This window comes from Psammomys obesus, unplaced genomic scaffold, assembly GCF_907164565.1.
Source record: "Psammomys obesus unplaced genomic scaffold, mPsaObe1.curated_primary_1811, whole genome shotgun sequence".
Taxonomy (NCBI): Eukaryota; Metazoa; Chordata; class Mammalia; order Rodentia; family Muridae; genus Psammomys; species Psammomys obesus.
In genome coordinates, this window is record NW_026591086.1 from 7947181 (window position 1) to 7969521 (window position 22341).

The following is a 22341-nucleotide window of genomic DNA, read 5'->3' on the forward strand; positions in this document are numbered from 1 at the left end:
TGGGGACTCGTGCACTGCTCATAAAGAGCCCTTGCCTCTCACGGTAAGCACAATTGAAGGAACACAGGGTTTTGTGGATGTGTATCCTTGGTTGGCTCACGGGCTCTCCGAATTCAGCTGACATAGAAAGGAAATACACGTGTACACGTTGATTTTATAAAGTGCATGAGCAGGCCTAAGACCGGAGTTGGTTATGTGTCTCGGCAGTTAAGACCACTTGCTGTTCTTGCAGAGGACCCAGGTTCAGTTCCCAGCACACACATGGTGGCTCCCGAACACCTGTAGGTATACATGTGGTGCACATACATGCATGCAGGCAAAACATCCATAAAATAAACATTTTTTAAAAGATGGGCTCTTTCTATAGTGTATCCAACTCTGTGTTTGCTATCCATCTCTCTTGTTTTATCTCAATCGCCAACCACCAAGACCATTTTGAAAAAGTCATATGTGTTAGTTATAATTTATAAATATTACAACATATATTTCTAACAAATAAGGACTTTAGCCAGGCAGTGGCAGTACATGCCTGTAATCCCAGTGCCCAGGCAGGAGGATCTCTGAGTTTGAGGCCAGCCTGGGCTACAGAGTGAATTCTAGGACAGCTAGGGCTGCACAAAGAAACCCTGTCTCCAACCATGTTGAATATAGTCTTTGCATTCAGATTTGAAATTGAATACTAGTTTTATAACTTTGGGGCTGGGCCTGCTTTCCATTAGCCTTTCAGTTGTGAGGTTGATGAATCAGCCTCTCAAGTCTTCTGCCTTCCGAATCACGTGTCTGGCACCGTAGTGGTGCTTAATAAGTGCCTTTGTTATTGTTGCAGTCTTGGCTTGGGTGTAACATTTAATGTGGAAACTTCCAACAATGTACACAGTAGAAAAAAAATAGCTCATTTGATCTCCAAGGACCCAGGCTTAATAGTAATTATTCACTCTTGTTTTATCTCGGTCGCCACCCACCAAGACCATTTTAAAACAAATCATATATATTATGTTATTAATTTATAAACATTACAATACATGTTTCTAAAGAATAAGGGCTTTAGCCAGGCAGTGGTGGCATATGCCTTTGATCCCAGGGAAGCAGAGGCAGGCAGATCAAGTTTGAGGTGAGCCTGGGCTACAGAATGAGTTCCAGGACAGCCAGGGCTACACAGAGAAACCCTTTCTCAAAAGAAAGAAAGAGAGAGAGAAAGAGAGAAAGAAAGAAAGAAAGAAAGAAAGAAAGAAAGAAAGAAAGAAAGAAAGAAAGAAAGAAAGAAAGAAAGAAAGGGTCCAGAGAGATTTCTCAGAGGTTGAGAGCACTAGCTGTTCTTCCAAAGGTCCGGAGTTCAATTCCCAGCATCCACAAGGTGGTTCATGACCATCTATAGTGAGATCTGGTGCCCTCTTCTGGTGCACAGGCACATGCAGGCTGTATAAACAATAAATAACTCTTCAATTTATAAATAATAAATAAATCCTTCAATTATCAAATAATTGGGTTGTTTTGTTTGGGTGCTATTTTTGTTTTGTTTGCTTTGGTTTGGTTCTGACTTTTTTTTTTTTTTTTAAGGGACCTCAGTCTGTAACCCAGGCTGGTCTGGAACTCAAGGTAATTCTTCTGTCTCAGTCTCCTAAGTGCTGGCGATGTGAGCCATCACAGCTGGCTGATCTTTTTTACAAAAAAAAAAAAAAAAAGTTTGTTAAAATCTGTATTTTGATAGTATACTTAAGCTTTCGTATTTCTTAAAAGTGCAATTAAGGCATGAGAAGAAATTTTGCTGTAAGCATGTTTACTGCAGTGTTGTTTAGAATGAGACGGAGAAAGAGAAATATCAAGTGAGGAGAGGACTGGTTCCAAAAGGGACCTGACAACTGGGTATAAAATAGAAACTTAGATATCATTTATCATAAATAAATGGGTATTGCTACTTCAGAAAAGCAGGTTATAATCCTTCTACTTTTGGTAATAAACCATGTGCACATATCACATACTTCATCTGAAAGGTGGGGAAACTAGCGATTTTCATTTCCTCTTAAGTTTTACAATAAAGTGCCCACATCTTTCTAAAGCGACCACATGTGGTTTCTGTAAGAAAAAAAAATTACTAAACTAACATTAGCTGGCTAGGCATGGTGACACATGTCTTAAATCCCAACACCCTGGAAGCAGAGGCAGGCCGATCTCTGTGAGGTCAAGGTCTATATAATGAGTTCTGGGCTCAGCCATGGCTTCATATTTAAATCCTGTCTAAAATAAGAAGAAGCCAAGCAAAACCAACATAACAATGCATCCATTTGGTTGTTTGATAGGTTTCCTATATTAGCTAGTTACACTTGGCTTGGCTTTGTTCTGACCATGAGTTTCCCTCCTGTTTTTGAGAGGAGTCCTTTGAGGCAAGAAGAGGCATGAGCCACAGAGGGCTGCGTCCTCACCTGCTCCTCTGGCTCACGGGCACACAGCTGCACAAAGGGTCATTCATTCGTGAGCCTACTACTCACCACCACCAAGGCTCATGATCTCAGGTAGACTTCAAGTGCCATCTTGAAAGGGTGAGAGGCCCTGATGGTTCAGGACTCTCTTCCTTTTACAGGAAGAGAAACAGAGCCATAGAGGCTCTTTCTTTTCCCCCTTGCCACCCTTCAGGTTGGCCTTAAGGGTTTTAGGCTAGACGGGTGAAACTGTCCCTCACTGGGCGGTGATGTCTCAGACCTCTTCTGAATTTCAACACCTCGATGTGGGTGTGCGAGGGGCAGGGCCTTGTGTTTGGCCAAAGGGATGCTTAATCCTGCCCGTGTGACACACCACTCCACTTTCTGTGGTACGAGATCTGACCAGACTCGCTCAGCTTCTCACGCCCATTTAGGGCAGGCCTGACTTCTTCTTGGTTTTGAGTCCTGTGGACTCTTCATTCTATCACTGTCACCTTCGCTGACGCTTCCTGACAATATCCACAGACACCCCCAAACCCTTGATGCTCAGTACATGCCTTCTGTGGTCCTCACGCCGGTGTCAAGTGGTATCTGCTGTTCCCCATCATCCCCTTTCCACCCCACCACCCCATTTGCCATCTCCTCTGCGGGTGCTGGCCTCTCTTCTTGCTCTGAATCTCTCTCTCTCTGTGTCCAGAACTTAGCTGGACACCATCTCTAAGCATTGACAGGATTGGTTCCGACATCTCCACAGATACCAAAACCAGAGGATGTTCAAGTACTTTACATTAAAAAAAAAAAAGCAAGGAATTTATATGCAACTTGTGTGCTTCCTCTGTAATTTACTTCTAACTAATGCAATCTAAATACTATGTGAGGTTTAAGAAGTAAAAATAAAGGTCTGTGTATGTTCAATACAAACACAATTAAATTAAATTTTATGTAGCTCAGGCTGGCCTCAAAGTCACAATGTAATTAAGGAAGATCTTGAATTTCTTGATCCCCCTCTGCATCTGCCTCACAAGGCATGGATTTCAAGGATGAATTGCCACTCCTGGAGTGAGCTTTGTGCATTCTGGGCAAATCCTCTACCAACTGATCAAAATCCCCATTGCCACAAATTCAATACAGAAAAAAAAAATAAATAAATAAAGGGTTTGTGGTTGTTGTTTGTTTGTTTTCAAGACAGTGTTTCTCTTTTTATCCCTGGCTGTCCAGGAACTCACCCTGTAGACTAGGCTGGCCTTGAACTCAGAGATCTGCCTGCCTCTTGCCTCCCAAGGGCTGGGATTACAGATGGGTACCACCACCAATCCATTGGAGGAAAAAAAAAAAAGTTTTAAATTTTATTTTAGTGTGTGTGTGTCTGTGTATGGGTGTTTTGCCTGCATGTATGTCAATGCACGTGTTGTGTGACAAAACTTTTCCTGGGAAGATAAAACACACACATCCACTTACCCCAGACAGGAAGCCCATGACAGACCAAAGTACGGAACCAATGAGTTTTATTGGGGTTACTTACAGCAACATGGGTGAGGGGTTCCTTAGAGTAGCAAAGATGCCTCAAAGACAGCTGCATCACAAAAGCCCACCACAACAGAAAGCACAGGTTGGAGAGTGCCCTTCACAGGTTCTTCTGTTGGTCTAAACCTCTAGGCAGGAGCTCATTTGGTTTCTGCTTTTTCCAGGTTTCAGAGTGCTTCGGGTTTGTCTGAGAATCTTTTTGGCAGCTCGGCCTCATTTCTCTGAGAGAGAATCTAAACTTGTATTATTTACTCTGGCAAAGCCGGCACCTAGTGAATCTGGTCAGTTTCAGGGACTTCCTGAATATGATTTGAGTTGTTTACCTTCCTGCTTAAGTAGCTTCTCTATAGGACGGAATGCTTTAGTCTTGGACGATACAGACCTAACAACCGCATGTAAACAGTGTCAGAAGAGGCCAGAAGAGAGCCGTGGGAGGCTCCTGGAACTGGAGTTACAGATGGTTGTGAGCTGGGACTAGAACTTGGATTCTTTGCAAATGCTCTTAACTTCTGAACCATCTCTCCAGTCCCTAAAAACATATTTTTGATCATTGGTTGTACCAGAAGATGCAGAAGGGCGGAGAGGCTCCTTACTCTCTAAATGTCTCTCCTACCCCTAGAAAACTGTAGGCTCTTTGCAGGGCAGATACTTCCATGGACAATGAGAAAGATAGCAACTCTGACTGGTTGACTGACATTTCTCAGGTGCCAAGCCCAGAGCTAAGTGACTTACATAATGATCTCATTCCATGATAACAATAAACCTGTATTATCACACTTCACAAGTGAGATAGAGTCGCTAGTCCCGGGTCAGGCAGCTAGAAAATCATGCAGCCGACATCGTTCCTATTCCCTTCGGACTACAAAACCTATGCTTTTCATCATCGTAGCAACTCTGGGTCACTGTTGCTTTGATCACATTTCCTTGAGTGTTCTTTTGGGGAGTCCCAGCCACCCTCAGTTTCTTGGTGATTAGACAAGCCTCCTGCTGATAGTCAACTCTGACTGCAGTCTCAGGGCTTTGATGGCCTCAAGCCTGGAAGGTGGTTAGGATGAGAACACTCAACGCTCTGTGTAGCCTTCCACCCCCCCACCCCCCACATTCTTGCCTTTGTACATCCCTCCCTATTTTACACCGCCTCTCTCCCACTCCCTTTCCTGGGGACACTTAAGCGCTAGAAGATTCTCCCCGGACACTCCAGACTATCCAAGGCTGCGGGGCTGGTTTCTCTTGGAAGAGTTGGTAAGAAAATGGAGCTGTGCGTCAGTGAAGGTCCCCTAGGAGACCACCTAGACTGAGGGTAAGGTCCCTCCGACCCCAGCTCAGCCGCTTCTTTGAGACCCTTCCCTTACCCAGCCTCCAGAACCCTTAAGCTCCACCCCTCTCCCCGCACCTTAAAGTTTGGGGGCTGAATTCAAGCCCGAGATTTCCAAGCAGGGGGTGTGTTGGACCGGCTTCCAGACGCATCTTGTCCTGGAAGGATGGGGGAAAGGTGGCAGAAGCCACAGCTGCTGCCTCCAAGGACATCTGTCTAGCTCCCCGGGGACCCTCTGCCCTTTCCCCCTCCCACAAGCCTGGACGAGCAGGGACCAAGCTTGCTTGTTATCACCTGACGCTGAGCAGCCACTGATCCCATTGGTGGAGCCAGATTCGGTCTGGCTCTCCCGTTCCTTCTCGATTTCTCTGTCTCTCTCCTCCACGCTGCTTTGATTTCGCTCCTGCCTCTCTTCTTGTGCGCTCACTCGCTGGGTTGCGAGAAACGTTGTTTTCTCGCCGGGGGCAGTAGCGTTAGCTGCAGAGCTAGACAAGCGCTGCCTGTGGGGCATGGAAGCAGCCTTCTCGGTAGCCCAGAGAGGAGCGAGCGAGCCCCGCTGCCTGTGACCCAGGCGACAGGCTGCTGTCCCCTGCCTGGGGAGCTCATTATCCACATAGAGGTCTCGCCCTTCCTGCTCTTCCAAGTATCCCTCTGCAGGGCCGGCTGAAGCCAGGTAAGTGCCCTTCTCCCCCCAAACCATCCTGCCTATCCTGGGAGGTTAAGAGCTGTGGCCACCAGGGTTCCTCAACTGTCCTGGCTGTCCACTTGGGTTGCCAGGCCTGGCGACCTTGTCCCCTTTCCCCTAAGTCCTTGGCGACGAGCTTAACAGCTGTATCTGGTCTCCCTGGTCTCCGGGGCGACATAGTTAGTTACCCCGTGACCATTCTGCGCAGTCTGCGATGCCAAAAAGGTTCAGCTGGGTGGGGGAGCTTTCCCTCTGGTTTGTCAGTAGCTTTTCAAATCGGGCTTTGGGGAAGGGGCCGGAGTGTGTAGAACGTGTCTGCACGGTTGGGAGGAGGCTGGAGGCTAGCTTGCGTAGATGGGTCTGTCTCCACGCAGTTAGGTTCCTTTGGGGCTTGTGACCGGGTTGTGGCATGTTTCAGAACATTTTTTCTCCGGGAGGTACATGTGTGCGGGGGCAGCAGCGTTCATCTGAGTAGCCCGTGGGTATATGTGGCAGGGGCCCCAAGAGGCAGTATTTTTAGGGGGTGGACATGTCACTTGTCCTGTGGGTGGGAGTACATGTTGAGGGTGTACTGTAGCAACCAGGCTGTTTCTAGGCGGGGAGGGGCAACTTCAGGGCAGGAGGAGGTGGGTAAGTGTAGGCGCAGACCTGCGTGTGGGCAGACTTGAGGAGATGTGCAGACCTGTTGACCAGTAAAGAATCGGGCTGACCCCGTGTTTTCAAAGTCTCTCTCTTGGAACCTACAAAGGCTCCATGGGGACTACCAGAATCCAGGCAACGATTGACGTGTGCTCAAATGTTCATGCGTGCACAGGCAGCCATGGGGGCTGCTTGCCTTCTTGGGAAAGGCAGCGTGCATATGCGTTGGTGCCCGTGGCTTCCTCTCTTCCCCCAAATATGGTCTGTGATGATGAGGAGGGGCACGTGTATGCGGGTATGTGTGAGCCTGTGGACATGAACATGTGTGGGTTGGCATGAAGGCAACAGCTTTCGAAGGGGAAATACCGGGGCATTCTTAGAACGTGCACGGCGGAGGGGAGTTAGATCTATGCGTGGGTGAGTATGGATGAGGATGTCTATGGAGGCTCATGCAGAGAGGTATGTGGGCACCCCTTGCGCATGTGTGTGTGGGTGCACGCCTGTCTGCGTGGGGGGGGGTGCATGCTTGCTTAGGGTGGATTCACATGGGAGTGTGGGTGTTCCTAGAGTGTTGCCTCAACCTGTCCCTCACAGACTGCCCTTCCCTAGGCATCTGGGTGGCTGACACCCACCCTTCGTCCGTGCTGGCTGGCTGCCCTTGCGGTGTCGGTTGCTCCCACTCTCCCAGACCTTAGGCTAGGGTGGGGAGCAGCTCTCCCAGAAAGGGAGACAAGAGGGGGGGTGAGCAAGCACCTGGCCTGGAGTCTCCGCCCACCACCGGGAGCTGCCCTGGCCTCTAGGAAGATTCAGGAGTGAGGAGGGAATGAAGGCAGGGACAGGTGTCTGGTAGGGGCAGGTATAGGCTGGGTCACGTGTGGGTGGAACCCGCTCAAGTCCTGCTCAAGTGGGAGTGTGTGTTCGTGTTCGTGGGTGCAAAAAGCTCCCTCAGAAGCTTCTTGTCAGTATCCAGGGTGTTGCTAAGTCTTGCTGCTCCACAGCTCTTCCCCGTATTATGGATGTTAATATTAGGATACCCTCTCCCGTTTGTCTCTTTTTAGAAAGCACCTGGTAGCATTCCCATGATTACTGACCATAGATTTCCTTTGGCCGGAGGGTGGGAAACCAAATACTGGACTTTGAGGAACACCTGGGCAGATAAGGCCGTCAGCCAAACCCTCACCCCTTCCCACACCTGCCACCCAGGCAGTCCACGGTTTTAATTTAGTGGTGCTAGGCACTGGAGCTGGCTTAATTGACAGAAAAATGTGGGTTGGATTTTCTGGGAGCTATAAATAAAAGTACCTGATTTTGCAGGCACAAGGTGCCCTCACCCTAGCTCCTAGGCAAGGGGAGGAAAGGAAAAGGAAAGAAGAGAGCAGAGAAGCGGGTGCCAGGAGATCTGCTGGGTGATGAGTCGGAAAGGAGAAGCCAAAATGACCCCCCCCCCGAGCCAGTCCACTCCCAGCTGTGTGTCTCCCCTAAGCTCCCAATTCCTGGGAGAACCGGGCTCTAGAGAAGACCAGCTAACCCTAGCCCAGTTACGCACCGTCAAGAGAAATAATGGCGTAGTCCTTTCAAGCCCAAAGGGCACCAAGTCAGGGTAGAGCTGAAGGAATGGGAGTAGGAGGCAGGGGGAAATTCAGTCTCTTGAAAAATCACTGATAGAAAGAAGAGAAAAATAAACAAGGGGAACATAGTCGGATATCATGTACACACTGCGCATGCACTCACATACAACCTTAGCGCATAATAGGAGCTCTGCCTCCAGAGAGTAAGTAATTTGCTGGCATGTGGCCTTGGACATGGCAGCATCCCCAACTTTGGTTTCCTGTCTGTAAAACAAAATAAGGAGAATAACAGTACCTATACACCGCCAGACTTGTGTGAGATGGCATTAGTTTGTGGTGGAGCCCAACAGATGTTGGTGCTGAAAGTAATTCTTTAAGCCAAGTGTGGTGGTGCACGCCTTTAATCCCAGCACGGGAGGCAGAGGCTGATCTCTGAGTTGGAGGCCAGCCTCGTCTACAGAGTTCCAGGACAGCTACACAGAGGAAACTTGCCTTAAAAAAAACCAAAAACAAACAAACAAACAAAAACCCCAAAAACCAAAAATGGTCAGGCAGTGGCACCCAGAGGCAGAAGTCTACAGATTGAATTTCAGGACAACCAGGGCTACACAGAGAAACCTTGTCTCAAACCTGATACCACACACCTCCTCAAAAAATATATATACCAAAAGCAATTGTTTTGTTTTGGTTTTTGTTGTTGTTTGTTTTGTTTTGTTTTCTTTTCAGGACAGGGTTTTTTGTTTTTTTTTTTTTTTTTTTTTTTTTTTTATAGCCTTGGCTGTCCTGGACTCGCTTTGTAGACCTGGCTGGTCTCAAACTCACAGAGAGACCCACCTGCCTCTGCCTCTGCCTCCGAGAGTGCTGAGATTACAGGCGTGTACCACTGAGCCCTGCCCGAAAACCCAATTCTTTTCTCGAAATGGGCACACATCTGTAATCTCAGCACTTGGGAGGCGGAGGCAAGAGGATAGTGAGTTTGAAGCCTGGGCTGCAAGCATTTTAGAAAAGAAGAGAAGAAAGACATAAAGGAAAGGAAAAAAGAAAAGTCGAATGAAATCCGTGAAAACAGAAACTGCATGTCAAAGTAATAGGCAGAAAGAGCTTAAAGCAGGCTGTGGCTCACCCCCCCCACCCCTCCCACAAACACAGCCATAGCATTTGTCCCTCTAGGCCTGCACAGCAGGGTCCCTCACTGCTTCAATCACTTCCAGGGAGGAGAGAGGCCTGAGACCCAGGGCTTTGGCACCTGTGGACTCTTGGCTGCCCCGACCTGCCACCTGCCTAAATCCTCAGGCACCATCCCCTCAGCAGGTGCTTCCGTCATTCCTCCTGCTCCCCATCCTCTCCACTCCCACCCTTTCTCTTTTCACGCCTGCTGGCTGAGGGCCCCTCCCTCCTCAGCTCCATCTGCTGCAAATCTGTCCCTCTGCCCAGTGTTTGCAGCATTCCCACTGCTTCTGCCACCTGTCAGGGACCGGCTGCTCTGTGGACCCTCTTAAGGAGAGCCAAGAGCTCCCTCCATCTCAACTTGGGTCCCTTCTATCCAGTCTAGTCCCCTTATGATCTTTTATGCCACATTTATGAGGCAGGGGCATTTGATGGGTATGTAAGACTCCACCCCACAAAGCATGATGGGAGCAGCACATTCCAGAAAGTTCTGTGATGGGAGGGAGGTGCTAATCTTTCCTCTGGCCCTCACTCCCCACAGGAGGCAAACCAGAGGGGAACATGGAGCTGCTGTCCACCCCCCACAGCATTGAGATCAACAATATCACCTGTGACTCTTTCCGTATCTCCTGGGCCATGGAAGACAGTGACCTGGAGAGGGTCACCCATTATTTCATTGACCTCAACAAGAAGGAAAACAAGAATTCCAACAAGTTCAAGCACCGGGTGAGTAAAAGATGTCCTGGTTCCGCTCTTCAACCCCTATTCTACAAGGAAGCAAATTGATGGACTCGCTAGACAGACAGGGAAGAGCCAGATACCTGGCCAAAATCCAGATTCTTCTCACGGGGTCATTCTGCCAAAGTGATCTGACCTTTCTGAGCCTCAGTGTCTTCCTTGATAAACATAGAATGATCACACCACCGTTTGTAGAGATGTTGAAAAGATTCCATGAGAGATGTTTTCATGCTGTTTGGTCCAATGCCTAGCTCAGTTCCAGTGCAGTTATTCCCTCCAAGGCTAGAACTTCAGACAAGAGCAGAGCACCTGGGTGGGTGAGTGGGGCAGAGCCCAAAACTTCACATGTCCAGATAATGTTCCAAAATCCCAATAAGGTCCAGGAGTAGTGGTTGGGCAGGCAACATAAACCCCCTTTAGTTGGGTATATGGTGCTATACACAATCCTAGATATTCTCTGCTCCCTCCCTGTCCACTAGTCTGTTTCCTTGGTGTAGAAAAGACACATAGGAAGGCTGTCTTCAGCGTGTCCTTTCCCCAGTTTAAAAGCCAAAAGCCAGCATAGGAGCAGGTAGGAGGAGACCTCTCATCTTCTCCAGCTGCATGCAGAGGCAGGAGAGAGTTCAGTGCGAAGGAGCTGGCTCAGTGACACCAGGGTGACAGCCTTGGTGTGGGCTCTCTCTCTCTCTCTCTCTCTCTCTCTCTCTCTCTCTGTGTGTGTGTGTGTGTCTCTCTCTCTGTATCTGGCTCCCCAGATCTGGGTGTCTTTTGGCAGGCCAGTTGCCACGGTGACGTGAATGTTCAACACCACCCCCTTGGCCCTCCCTCCAAAGAATAAGGCATATTTTTCTCTTCCTCCCTGGCTTCCCAGCATTTGCTGTTGCCGTGGAGACGGCACTGCAGTGTGCAGATTTCTCGAAGTCTCCCTCAAAAACGACGGTCTTGCCACCTTCAACTTTGGGGCTCTCCTCCCAAGTGGCCTTTCCCATTAGTTCTCAAGAAAAAGGGACATCGGGGAGGGGGGGTTTGAAGGAGGTTGCCCCACGGCACCGCTTGCTTCTCAGGGAAATGGTGGCTGGGACACGGAGCTGTTGAATCTCTGGAACTCTGACCCTCCTTGAGAGGAAGAGGAGAGGCGCTGGCGGGGAGTGGGAATTCTGGAATAATGCCAGGATTGGGTGTGACTCCAAGACTGATGCTTGGTTCTTCGTCTGTAACCCACTTCTCAGGATGTCCCCACCAAGCTCGTGGCCAAGGCAGTGCCTCTGCCCATGACAGTGAGAGGCCACTGGTTCCTGAGTCCCCGGACAGAATACAGTGTGGCTGTGCAGACAGCGGTGAAGCAGAGCGACGGGGAATACCTGGTGTCTGGCTGGAGTGAGACAGTGGAGTTCTGCACTGGGGGTGAGGCCCTGACGTTGTATTAATACCCTACAGGGACTCTTCATCCTAGCCCAGCATACTCAGAAACACCTGCTGCAATTGAGGTGCTATGTTTAGGCCAGATGGATGACACAGAGCGTGCCTAGACAGATATACTACCCATTGGCAATACCACCTGCATGAAGGGTTGGAACTACTTTTCTGGCTTGGGTCAAGGGAAAAATTATATACGTATATACTTTAAGAGATAATTTATTTTTGTTTATGGATACATGTGTCTCTGTGTGTGCACGCACACACACACACACATACGTTTGAGCGTCCTCGGATGCCAGAAGAGAGTGTTGGATTCCCTGGAGCTAGAGTTACAGGTGGTTGGGAGCTATCCCACACTGTGGTGGGAATTGGGCTCCAGTCCTCTGTAAGAACAGCAAGTGCTCCTAACTGCTAAGCTACCTCTTGAGCCTCGAGAATATAAATTTGTAATTACGGTAAATAGATGTAACATAAAACTGACCATCCGAACCATTTCTGTGAACAGAAGTCTTAAGGAGTTTTATGTTGTTATTGTGTGGCCAGAATGTCTACCCTTGGAGCCACCGCTTCTCATGTTCTCTCCTCTGGGCCGTGCCTACCTCTGTCCTTTCTGTCTTTATGTTCTTTGACTGTGTAAGATTGCTCATATGAGTGAAATCAAGTATTTGCCCTATGGCGGACAGGCTTATTTCTTTTACTAGACTATCGGTAATATACACAGAGGCTGTATCATTTGCCTGAATTTTCTTCCCACTTACAGTTAGGCAGTATTCCATTGTGTTGGATAGACTGTGTTTTGTTCATTATAGTCTACCGGTGGTCATTTGGTCAGACAACAATATTTGTTTGTCCTAAGTCTCCCCTCTCCCTGGAAAATGGCCCCCGTCTGACGATCTTGTAAGGCCTCTTAGGCAGAGCCTAACTCACAAATTCTAGCAAGAACAAATGCCACTTTGCGTATGCTTGTCACCAATAGCCAAGGAGCTGCCCCAAAATATTCTATCCCTTTGGTGTCCATGAGAGATCTGCTCCAGATTGCTCTCTGTCACAAGCAAGGGGCAGAGGACATTTCATGCCCTGGGGCCTCCAAGGCTGCTGACTCCATCTTCTGCCAAAATCTGTGCCCCTAGTCTCCTTGAGTTGCCACAGTTCTGCTAGAGAGGCTCTTTGCTCCTTGTAGGAGAGGTATCTGAGCCTGCCCCACCCTGCCTTACCCCACCCCATAGCACTGCATATGCAGTGGGTGTTTAATTAAAATTGGGGGATCTGAAAATGCTGTAGCTGGGTCTACCTTCTCTTTCCAGATACGAAGCACACGCAAATACAGTGGCTGCAATAAGCAAAGGGCACTGTCCTCCGATTTGTTCCAAGGCATTGTCTGAATCTGCCTCAACCCCTAAGACCCCAGGCCCAGCCTTGGGGGGCTAGGGGGAACAGTTTTCATGCCCTAGTATCAGCCTTTATTTCTCCCAGAGAGGCTCAAGTAGACAGCTAGTGCCTCAGCCCCTCTTCTACCTGGATAGTCACCGGAGGTCCAGGCTCTGTTCTTTGATTCATCATTAGCCCCCACTTATAATCACAGGTAGCCACCACACCACCAGTTGTGGGGCAGGCTCTCACCTCCTGGATTTGAAGGGCCCTCCCCAAAGTCCCTTGTATCCTCCCTCTCAAGTCATTATTTTTCCTACCAGCCCTTTTTTCACCTAAGGGTGTCCTGGGATGACAGTCTTGGAGCCCCTAGCATAACAGGAAGTCCTCCATCCTTTCTGGACTCAAAGGGCCCTGAGCCTCTTGGCAATGCTGACACAGAGTGAGGAGACCAGAAACCAAGCAGTTCTTTACGTTCTCAGCCAAGGCCAGCTGGCCTGTCCCCATCTGAGTCTAGGCTTTTTCAGAAGCTCCCCTGTAAATCCAGAGGAGGAGGCTGCTTGCGGGTGTGGGTGGGTGGTGCAGAGAGAAGGAAGTTCTGGTCTGCATCTGATCCCTCATTCACCTCACTCTGCCTGGACCCTTACAGACTATGCCAAGGAACACCTGGCTCAGCTTCAGGAGAAGGCTGAGCAGATCGCTGGCCGCATGCTCCGCTTCTCTGTGTTCTACCGCAACCATCACAAGGAGTACTTCCAGCATGCCAGGTAGGGCAAGACAGACTCGCTAGGACTTCTCCCTTCCCGGCTCTTCCTCCATTCCAGAATGCTGAGGCAAATGTATAGTTATAAGTTTGGGGCCAGCATGAGCTGGGTAACAAGGCCCTGTCTCAAAAGAAAAAAAAAAAAAAAGTACTGCTACTTTGAGATTGGGAATAAGGAAGGACCAAGGACATTGAAGTAGGGCTTCCTGGCAGAGGGCCCTGCTGGTAAGGCAAGCTTGGGTAATAAGTTTTGGGCATGACCCTGCCTTCTGGGACAGTTCCTTTATGGGGTCTATTATACACTATCAGTTATTTCTCTGTTTTTAGGACCCCCCAAGCACAGGGGAGGTGGCAAGAAGAAGGCAAAGTACAAGACTCCTGAGCACGGAAGGCTCTGGGGAATCTCAGTTTGCTAGCTTTTAAGTTGAGTGCTAAGGAATCTGAGGCTCCAGAGCGTTTTTGGGCAAATCTCTTAAGATACTGATGAGAATTGGGTACGAAGAAGCCAAAGGATGGAGCTTGGAGAGTCCATGGTCCAACCAGAGTAGCCCCAAACTTATTTGCCCATATGTACAATGTTTTCTTTTGAGAAGAGACAGGGTGGGGGTGGGGAGCGGGGCAGAGACAGACAGACAGACAGACCAGATCTAGTACTTCAGCCTCTTGGTGCCAAGGCACCAAGGCAAGTTACTTGTCTCTCAGGACAGCCAGGACCAGTCAAGAGTGAGGCTCCTGGACCAGGGCTTGTCCACCCTCCCCCATGCCTGCTGACACTGCTTTAAGCCCATGTCCTTCTAAGCTAGGTCAGGGCAATCTGCCACGGTTACTGTCTTTATCATTACTGGCAGCTAGGGTAGGGCGTTCCCCCCCTTTCCCCGAGAAAGCAGTAAAGAACTGGAGTCTTTGGTATTTGCAATCAAGAAGAGGCAACAGTCCTGTTTAGGCTCCTGTTTTATTTTTTAAGAATGAAAGAGCGATAAGGGACACCTACCTTGCCAGGCTCCTTATTAGGGGCTGGGACACATAGACTAAGTCAGTGGCTACTCTTATCTTCAGAGTCTGGTCAGGGAGACAGTGGGAAAGGACTTAATGCGTGCGACCAGTGGAGGCTGCAAGCTAATCGGAATGCCGGGAGTTGGGCTGGCTCACTCTTTTCTCAACTATATATTGCAGCCGAGCCCCAGTGAGCTAACCCGTGGCATTTTCCCTTCTCTTTGGCCTTCCTCCCTGGTGGGCAGGACCCACTGTGGGAATGTGCTGCAGCCTTACCTGAAGGACAACAGCGGTAGCCACGGCTCCCCGACCAGTGGCATGCTGCATGGTGTCTTCTTCAGCTGCAACACGGAGTTCAACACCGGCCAGCCTCCCCAGGACTCCCCTTACGGCCGCTGGCGCTTCCAGATCCCTGCCCAGCGCCTCTTCAACCCCAGCACCAACCTCTACTTTGCGGACTTTTACTGTATGTACACAGCCTACCACTATGCCATCCTGGTCCTGGCACCTAAAGGCTCCCTGGGGGACCGCTTCTGCCGTGACCGTCTGCCCCTCCTGGACATTGCCTGCAACAAGTTCCTGACCTGCAGTGTGGAGGATGGGGAGCTGATCTTCCGCCATGCTCAGGACCTCATCCTGGAGATCATCTACACGGAGCCCGTCGACCTGTCCCTAGGCACCCTGGGAGAGATCAGTGGGCACCAGCTCATGAGCCTGTCCACTGCTGATGCCAAGAAAGACCCCAGCTGCAAGACCTGCAACATCAGTGTGGGCCGCTAGGGACTCCTGGGGAGCCGGAGGGCTGGGGAGAGATGACAGAAGGATGGGGGAGACGTGTGGCTTAGGTTTGGGGAGCTGGCTTTCTCTCCCCTTCCCCTGCTCCCTCCACTCTGTCCATCTACGCCCTATGCCCCCATGTTGGAGATAACAGAAGGTGGTCCTCTTAAGTTAGCATGGTCCATTCCAGGTCCGGTGGACTCGGGGAGGGGAGTTCTCAGCAGGTGATAACTTCCTTTTCTGTTTCCCTCTTCTGTTTTTTGGCCTCAAACAGGCCTCCAGCTCCCAGAGTCCTCCCTGCCTCCTGGGCCAAAGCCCATGTGTAGCCTGGCCTCCGTGTAGATGCAGAAAGCTGTGGGGTACATCCTTCCTAGCCCCACCCACCCCACTCAGGGTCACCCCAGACAGCCCCCACCCTACTCAGCTAGGCCTGAGGGCCTTGACTCCTCCAGGCCAGGACCCTTCCTCTATAAATAACCCCCTGCATTGCTGTCTCACCCTGGCTGCTCCTTCCCTCCCAGAGCCCACTTCCCGCATGGGAGAACTGTCCATCCTTTCTGTCACTGTCACTGGCCCACTCGAGATGCCTTCCCACTCTCTCATTTTCTAGTTCGAAGGGCTCTGGTCTCTTGAGATTTTATTTTCTTCTCTCTGGGGATGATATACTCCTCAGCAAACCTTCTCCCTTGCTCAGAGAGCACCAGGGTCTGTAAAAGACAAAAAAACAACTGCTGGGGTCGAGGAGGGGGAAGGCGACCCCTGAGACCTGTTTCTCAGCCGGAAGTGGGCCACCTCATGTCTTGATGGGCCTGACAGAGCTAGAAAACTGAGTGTGACCCACAGAACCCTGGCATCCTGCCCGGCTGTGCACTTTGCTCGCTCACTCGCCCGCTCTACCTTGGAGTCATGACTGTTCTGTGCCGTGTGAGCCAAACAGTGGGCTCGCCATCACGCCACATCTTGCTCCAAATACCAGCCCTGTCTGTTCTCTGGGCTGATCCCTTGGGAAGTTCCCGATGAACTCCCCCACAGCTTCTCGTGTTTTCACCTTGTTCTCACCATTGTCTGGGTCAGGAGGGTGGTGAAGGTGGACTCCCTGCAACACGACAAGCAGGTAGAGAGAGAGAAATTCACAGTAACGTTCTCATAGCTGACAGATGACTCATGGGCAGCTGGATTTCTGTGAAGGACAGAGGAGCTGGCAGACCCACGGAGCCATAACCCCCGAGGGATGGGAAAATGGCTGGTTACCAGAGACAGGGCTTGTAGACAGTCAAGTACCTCGCTTGGGATGGACGAGGAGGTCTGGGATCCCGGGGAAATGTGTAGAGAAGAGGATTTGACCCTCCAAGGCCCTTCCCCTGTGCTGCTGGCATTGCTATTGGGCGTGGCCTACTGCCTACTCCTCTGTCCCTGGGTGGGGCACAATCCTCCTGTGCTGTGCTTGCCCTGTGCATCAATAAACCACCATGGCCCAAAGGCTCTGTCTGTCTTGGTCCATCTAAGCAGCTACAGTGAAATGCACAAACTTACAAATGCTCACGGCTCTCACCATTGAGAACTATTAACACTGAAGTATCTTAGGTTGTCTAGGGAGATGCTGCTTTCTGACACATAGATAAAACCTCCTCTGACTTCTTTCTGTGTGTGCCACACCTCCGCCAGGATGGATGGGGTGAATAAGTTTCCTGAGCCTTAATTTTTTTTTTTAATTTTATGTCAGTACATCATGTGCATGCCTGGTACTTAGCCAGAAGAAGTCACTGTGAGCCACCATGTAGGTGCTGAGATTTGAACCTGGGTCCTCTGGAAGAGTAGCCAGTGCCGTGAACCGCTGAGCCATCTCTCTATCTTCTTAAAAGCTAGGGTTTCTAGTCAGGTCTAGCCTCCAACTCCCTATGTGAGATGAACTACTGGGATTACAGACATGGACTGCCACACCTGGTTTACATGAAGCTGGGGATCGAACCCAGGGCTTTTTGCCTGCTAGACAAGCACTCTACTGAGCTGTATCTCAGCCCACCCCCCACCCTCTTTCATAAGGCTCCACCCCCTGTGAAAGGCAATGATTCCTAAGCCTATCATTGTGGGAGTTGAGTTTTGGCGTGGACTTTGGGTTTGGGGCATAGGCAGAAGTAGTGTCTCTGATTGAGGAGAGATGGATGGAGTGGCTGAGTTGCTCTGTCCGTCAGAGAGCTCACACGGAGATACCGCATGAAGCCACCTGGACATGCCCCTGTGGACGGCAGGGCTCAGAATACAAAAGCACAGCTTTACCTGTGCAAGAGACTTTGGAGAACATCTGGTCCCACCCTGTGCTTCAGAGATGTGGCACCGAGGTGTCTTGGGAAGCCTCTTTGGGATGTGTGCCTAAGATCCCTGGGCCCCTCGAGTCCTCCCTGCAGCCACAGCCTGCCATGGCACAGACCCAGATGCCACTGGATTTTCCTCTCCAAGAGCCCTGTGTCCCCTCCTCCCTGGCAGGACTCCTCACTTGCAGATCTGAGTCACCTCTGAGCCTATTATTATAGGCTTATTAAAATGGTTCTCAGCTGCAGTGAAAAATGTTCCAGAACTGTCAGAGGCACCTTACCAACACTGCCTGAGTCAGGGCCAGGTTTACATGTGTCACGGGGCATGGTCGCTTGGGATAAAGGGAAACTGAAGGGCAGTTCACCACCCCCGCTGAGAGCCTGCACAGGTAGCCCCTTCCACACAGGAGCTACGTCAGTCTGCATGGTCTGGTATTATGCCTGCCTCACGTGCCAGAAACCGAGGCACAACGTTTCAAGGCTGCGCGTGTCTATGCCAATTCAGAAACAGGAATCTTCCATTCAGCGCGCCCCGAGGCTGCCTCCTCTAGAGGGTGTCAGTCTATGTATGGGACAGCTAGACAGAGGCAGGACCGACCCATCTCCCACACAGTGGCTCTACCAAGCTAACAGACCAATTGCCTAGTTTCCGAATGACGCCAGGGGGGGCTGTAGAGTCACAAATTTCCCAGAGGCTTATTTTTAAAGGAGTGGGTAGCAATGAGCACAGAATTAAAGGGTGGGAAGTGACTGACTGGCTCTCAGTCCTCATTCTAGGGGACAAGGGTGGAGAACGGAAGTAAGCCTGCCTCTTTCTCCATCTGGATGGGCCTTCCCAGCACATGACCATCCTTGGACTGGAAGTACCTGTCAGAGAGACAAGTGTCACAGGTCTCATTACAGGCTGTGCTGCTGCTCTTTCATGCTTAGGGTCTAATCTGACCCAGAAGAGGAGATGTATACTACATACACATCATCCATAGAGGAGCACACAAACCTTCCCTTGGGCTGGCCTTGGAGGAAGCAGAGGAGGCCCACGGTGAGGTCCAAGGCAGACTGTAGCTGAAGGACCTGGGTTTGTTTGCAGTGCTGACTATAAAGGGAACTGAAGGCTAGGCTTGGGTTCCCACTGTACAGGCACAAATATGGAGACCTAGCCATTTCCCCCAAAAGCACACATGACCCCCACATTCTCCTCTGCACTGCTGTCCACCCAACCTCTCTACTTCCTTTCCCCCCTGGCTAGTATCTATACTCTCAGTCCTTGGTGGAAAAGAGTTTTGCCAGCTAGAGTGGAGATGGCAGAAGGTCAGTTCCAAGGGCTTCAGAATTTCCTCTGCCTTCTGTTTGTGGTCTCTGTCATGTTAGGAAAAGAGGTAGCTGAGGTCCCAAGGAAAGGGACAAAGAGGGACTGTACCCTGAAATGGAGAGAAGCCTGATTTAGGAAGCCGAGCTGAGGTGATTACCCATAAAAGTGTGGCCGCAGCATCTGGAGAAGATTAGAACCAGATGTTCCAGGATGGGGGCAGGGAGGGCGTCAGGCAGGAACCAGTTCTGGTTAGGAGGAGGCTGGGTTGGGGGGTACAGTGGGATAACTTGTGGAACTCTGGGGAGAACACCTGGCTGCCCTCTTCCCGCCAACTCCAAGGCAGGCGCTACTATTTTCACAAACAGGAGCAGCCAAACTTTTCACAGATTCCAAAATTCGCCTTGTGTGTAGAGACACTCAAGCACAGGGTGGGACTTGGTAAGCGCCCAGAAAGGCCACCAGCTGGCCAGAAATATGTCCTTGCTGCCCCACAGGCACCTCCTTGCTGGCAGAAACCAGTGTGTACCCTAAGGTGTGTTTTCAGACCAGGGATAGAGAGCAGGACAGGATGAGGAGCTATTTGGCAGAGAAAGCCTGATAATTAAGAACCTATTATTTGCCAGACACAGTGACAGGTTGCCTTCAGAGGTCATTTCCTTCCTTCTCCATAACCATGTCAGGTGTTCCCATCATTAGCGTGACAGTATGACACAACTGAGTCTCAGAGAGGTTAAGTGAGTCATTCAGGGTCACACAGACACCCGATGATAGAACCAGGGCTTGAAAATGTGTTGTTGGTTTTGGAGCTTGGGACCTCTCTGCTTCTGTGAAAAGGAAAGGAAAAGGAGGGGAGAAATGATAGTGAGAGGAAGAATTGGGGGCTCAACTTTTCTGGTTTGACAGCTGAGGCCATAGTGGGCTCTGGGTTCCTTATAAAGAATCTCAGGAGTTTCCAAAGCTGGGGCTATGTTCTGGTGGCGTTAGAGCCTGGATGTTGGGGTTTCTTGACTCTCTCTGACTGTAACAGGGGGGATCTGAAGGTCGGTGGTGGGTTTAGAGAGCAGACAGCCAGAGGTAGATGTCCTGGTCAGGGTCACTGACATAACCGCCCCTAGGTTGTGCTGACCTCTCTGCCAAGGTTTGAGATGTACTCCCAGACAGCACAGTAGGGAGGCTTTGTAGCTTGCTTCTCTCCTCCTGACTCTAGAACTGGAGATGAAGCAGAACTTCTCCTTCACCTTTCTGAGTATCAGGGATACTCAGCAAGATATGTTGTGTACTGTACTGGAGTTGACCTAGATTGGATTGCTAGGTGTTTAGGGGTGAGGGTAAGCTGGTCCTGGGGAGCACTGTGGTTTACTCAACTCTTAGGTCTTCTTTTTCTTTTCTTTCTTTTCAAAATAGGATTTTTCTGCATAGTCCAGGCTGTCCTAGAACTTGCTTTTTAAGACCAGGCTAATCTCGAACTCACAGAAATCCACCTACCTCTGCCTCCGGAGTGTTGGGATTACAGGCATGTGCCACCACTGCCTGGAGACTTACTCAACTCTTAAAAAAAAAAAAGTTTCTACATCCTTCAGTCAGCTTGGAGTAGCTCCCAACACCCTACGGAGAAGAGCCCTGCTCTACATCCTCCTGCTACTCTCCCACCATCTTCCTTTGCACCTACTTCACACACTTGTTTGGGAGCCCAAACTGTAGCTGTGGTTGGTCCTACACAAAAGCTAGATAGGTCTCCATGATGCTCTGCACCTTCTGTGGTTGACACAATGTCCCCTGTTCGTCACTCCCTGGAATTAAGATGCTATAGCTCCACTGGCAGTCTCTGATGGGTCCAGAAAAGGTCTGGAGGCTCACTGTGGAGTCCTCCAAGGAACACAAGTCTTCTTGGGTGATGGAATCTTAGGACAAGTGCTTGGGGAGGCTGCCTGGGTAGGTTATCTGCCTCTAGCTATGCTATTGTTGTTGTTCATGAGACCCACCCCCACCAGAATGGAAGAACAGGTGTGTATCAGCGGCTGGAAGCCTCTGGGTTGTGATCTTCTTGGCTCCTATGGACATATGCCTTGAGATCTGGGATCTTTTTCTTTCTTTTTTTATTTACTAATAATTATTATTATTAGTTACATTTTATTAACTCCGTATCCCAGCTGTATCCCGCTCCCTCATTCCCTCCCAATCCCACCCTCCTTTCCTCATCTCCTCCCTGCCCCTTTCCAAGTCCACTGATTGGGGAGGACCTCCTCCCCTTCCATCTGACCCTGTTTTATCAGGTATCTTCAGGACCGGCTACAAAGTCCTCTTCTGTGGCTTAGCAGGACTGCTCCTCTCTTGGGGGGGGGGGGGAGGTCAAAGAGCCTGCCATTGAGTTCCTGTCAGAAATAGTCCCTGTTCTCCTTACTATGGGAAACCAATTGGTTACTGAGTTACCACAGGCTTCATCCGAGCAGAGGTTCTAGGTTATATCTATACATGGTGAGATCTGGGATCTTATTCCTTTGGATTTCCCAAGAAGCTGTAAGGCTGGCAGGGAGAACTGCGACCACTGACTACATATTCTGCCACAGAAGAGTCAATGCCAAGTTGGTAGGTAACCAGAGGATACGGGGGATGGCAGGTGACTCCCATCATTCAGGAGCCCTTGAATTCTGGTGGTGGTCCTACAGGCTGTGAACACCCCTACCCCAGGAGGGGGTTAAGGATAAGTGATAGCACCTCTGGGTACCTCCTGTATGCATGCAGATCTCCAAAGCTTCATCTACAGTCATGTCTAGCAGGGATGGCTGCAGGCTGGCAGGGGAGCATTTGATGTTCCAGAAGGCCCTGGGTGCATTGCCTACTTTCTTTCCATCACAGCTTTCTGCATATAAGGCCTATCTGAGGTCTACCATGCTATATTGCTCCCTAGGGGAGGGTCCAGATGGCCTTGTAGAGTGCCTACATCTGCCACAGGGGGAATCTTGGGATTTTCAGGGAGACTCCTAGTTTCTCAGGGAGCCCTGCCTCAGGGCAAGCCACTGGCTTGCTCCAGCATCAGGGTCTAGATGGAACGGAGAGAGAAGCCTTACCCTACTTCCTTTCTCTGTGAGATGTAGGCAAAAATCCTAGGGGGAGCCTCTCAGAAAGGAGGGGGCAGGGCTCTCTTCTGGCTCCTCGAGGGCTCCACTCTGGGCCTCACTGCAACAGTGGGGGAGGAGGAGACTGGACAAGACAGCAGCCTTTGTCGCCTGGGGAGAGGGGCCCAAGCTGGAATGTTTACTCAGTAACTGCTGAACCATCCTGGCTTCCCTCTCCAAAAAGGGTAGAGGATCCCTGGCACTGGCATCTGTGGGCGGGTCAGCGATGGA

General features: G+C 50.2%; 1 protein-coding gene across 4 annotated transcripts; it reads left to right on the forward strand.

The window, feature by feature from the left end:
* Positions 1–5130: 5130 nt before the first annotated feature.
* On the forward strand, positions 5131–16849 carry Phyhip (phytanoyl-CoA 2-hydroxylase interacting protein). Of its 4 annotated transcripts, none has more exons than XM_055609698.1 (5): positions 5131–5241; positions 9857–10041; positions 11283–11457; positions 13490–13607; positions 14842–16849. In XM_055609698.1, exons 2-5 carry the CDS (start codon positions 9877–9879, stop codon positions 15374–15376), a joined length of 993 nt encoding a protein of 330 aa, XP_055465673.1. In that variant the 5' UTR covers positions 5131–5241; positions 9857–9876; the 3' UTR covers positions 15377–16849. The 4 variants fall into 4 exon arrangements, with proteins under 4 accessions (XP_055465673.1, XP_055465672.1, XP_055465674.1 ...); XM_055609697.1 differs by lacking the exon at positions 5131–5241 and adding an exon at positions 5756–5929; XM_055609699.1 differs by lacking the exon at positions 5131–5241 and adding an exon at positions 6958–6997.
* Positions 16850–22341: the final 5492 nt, after the last annotated feature.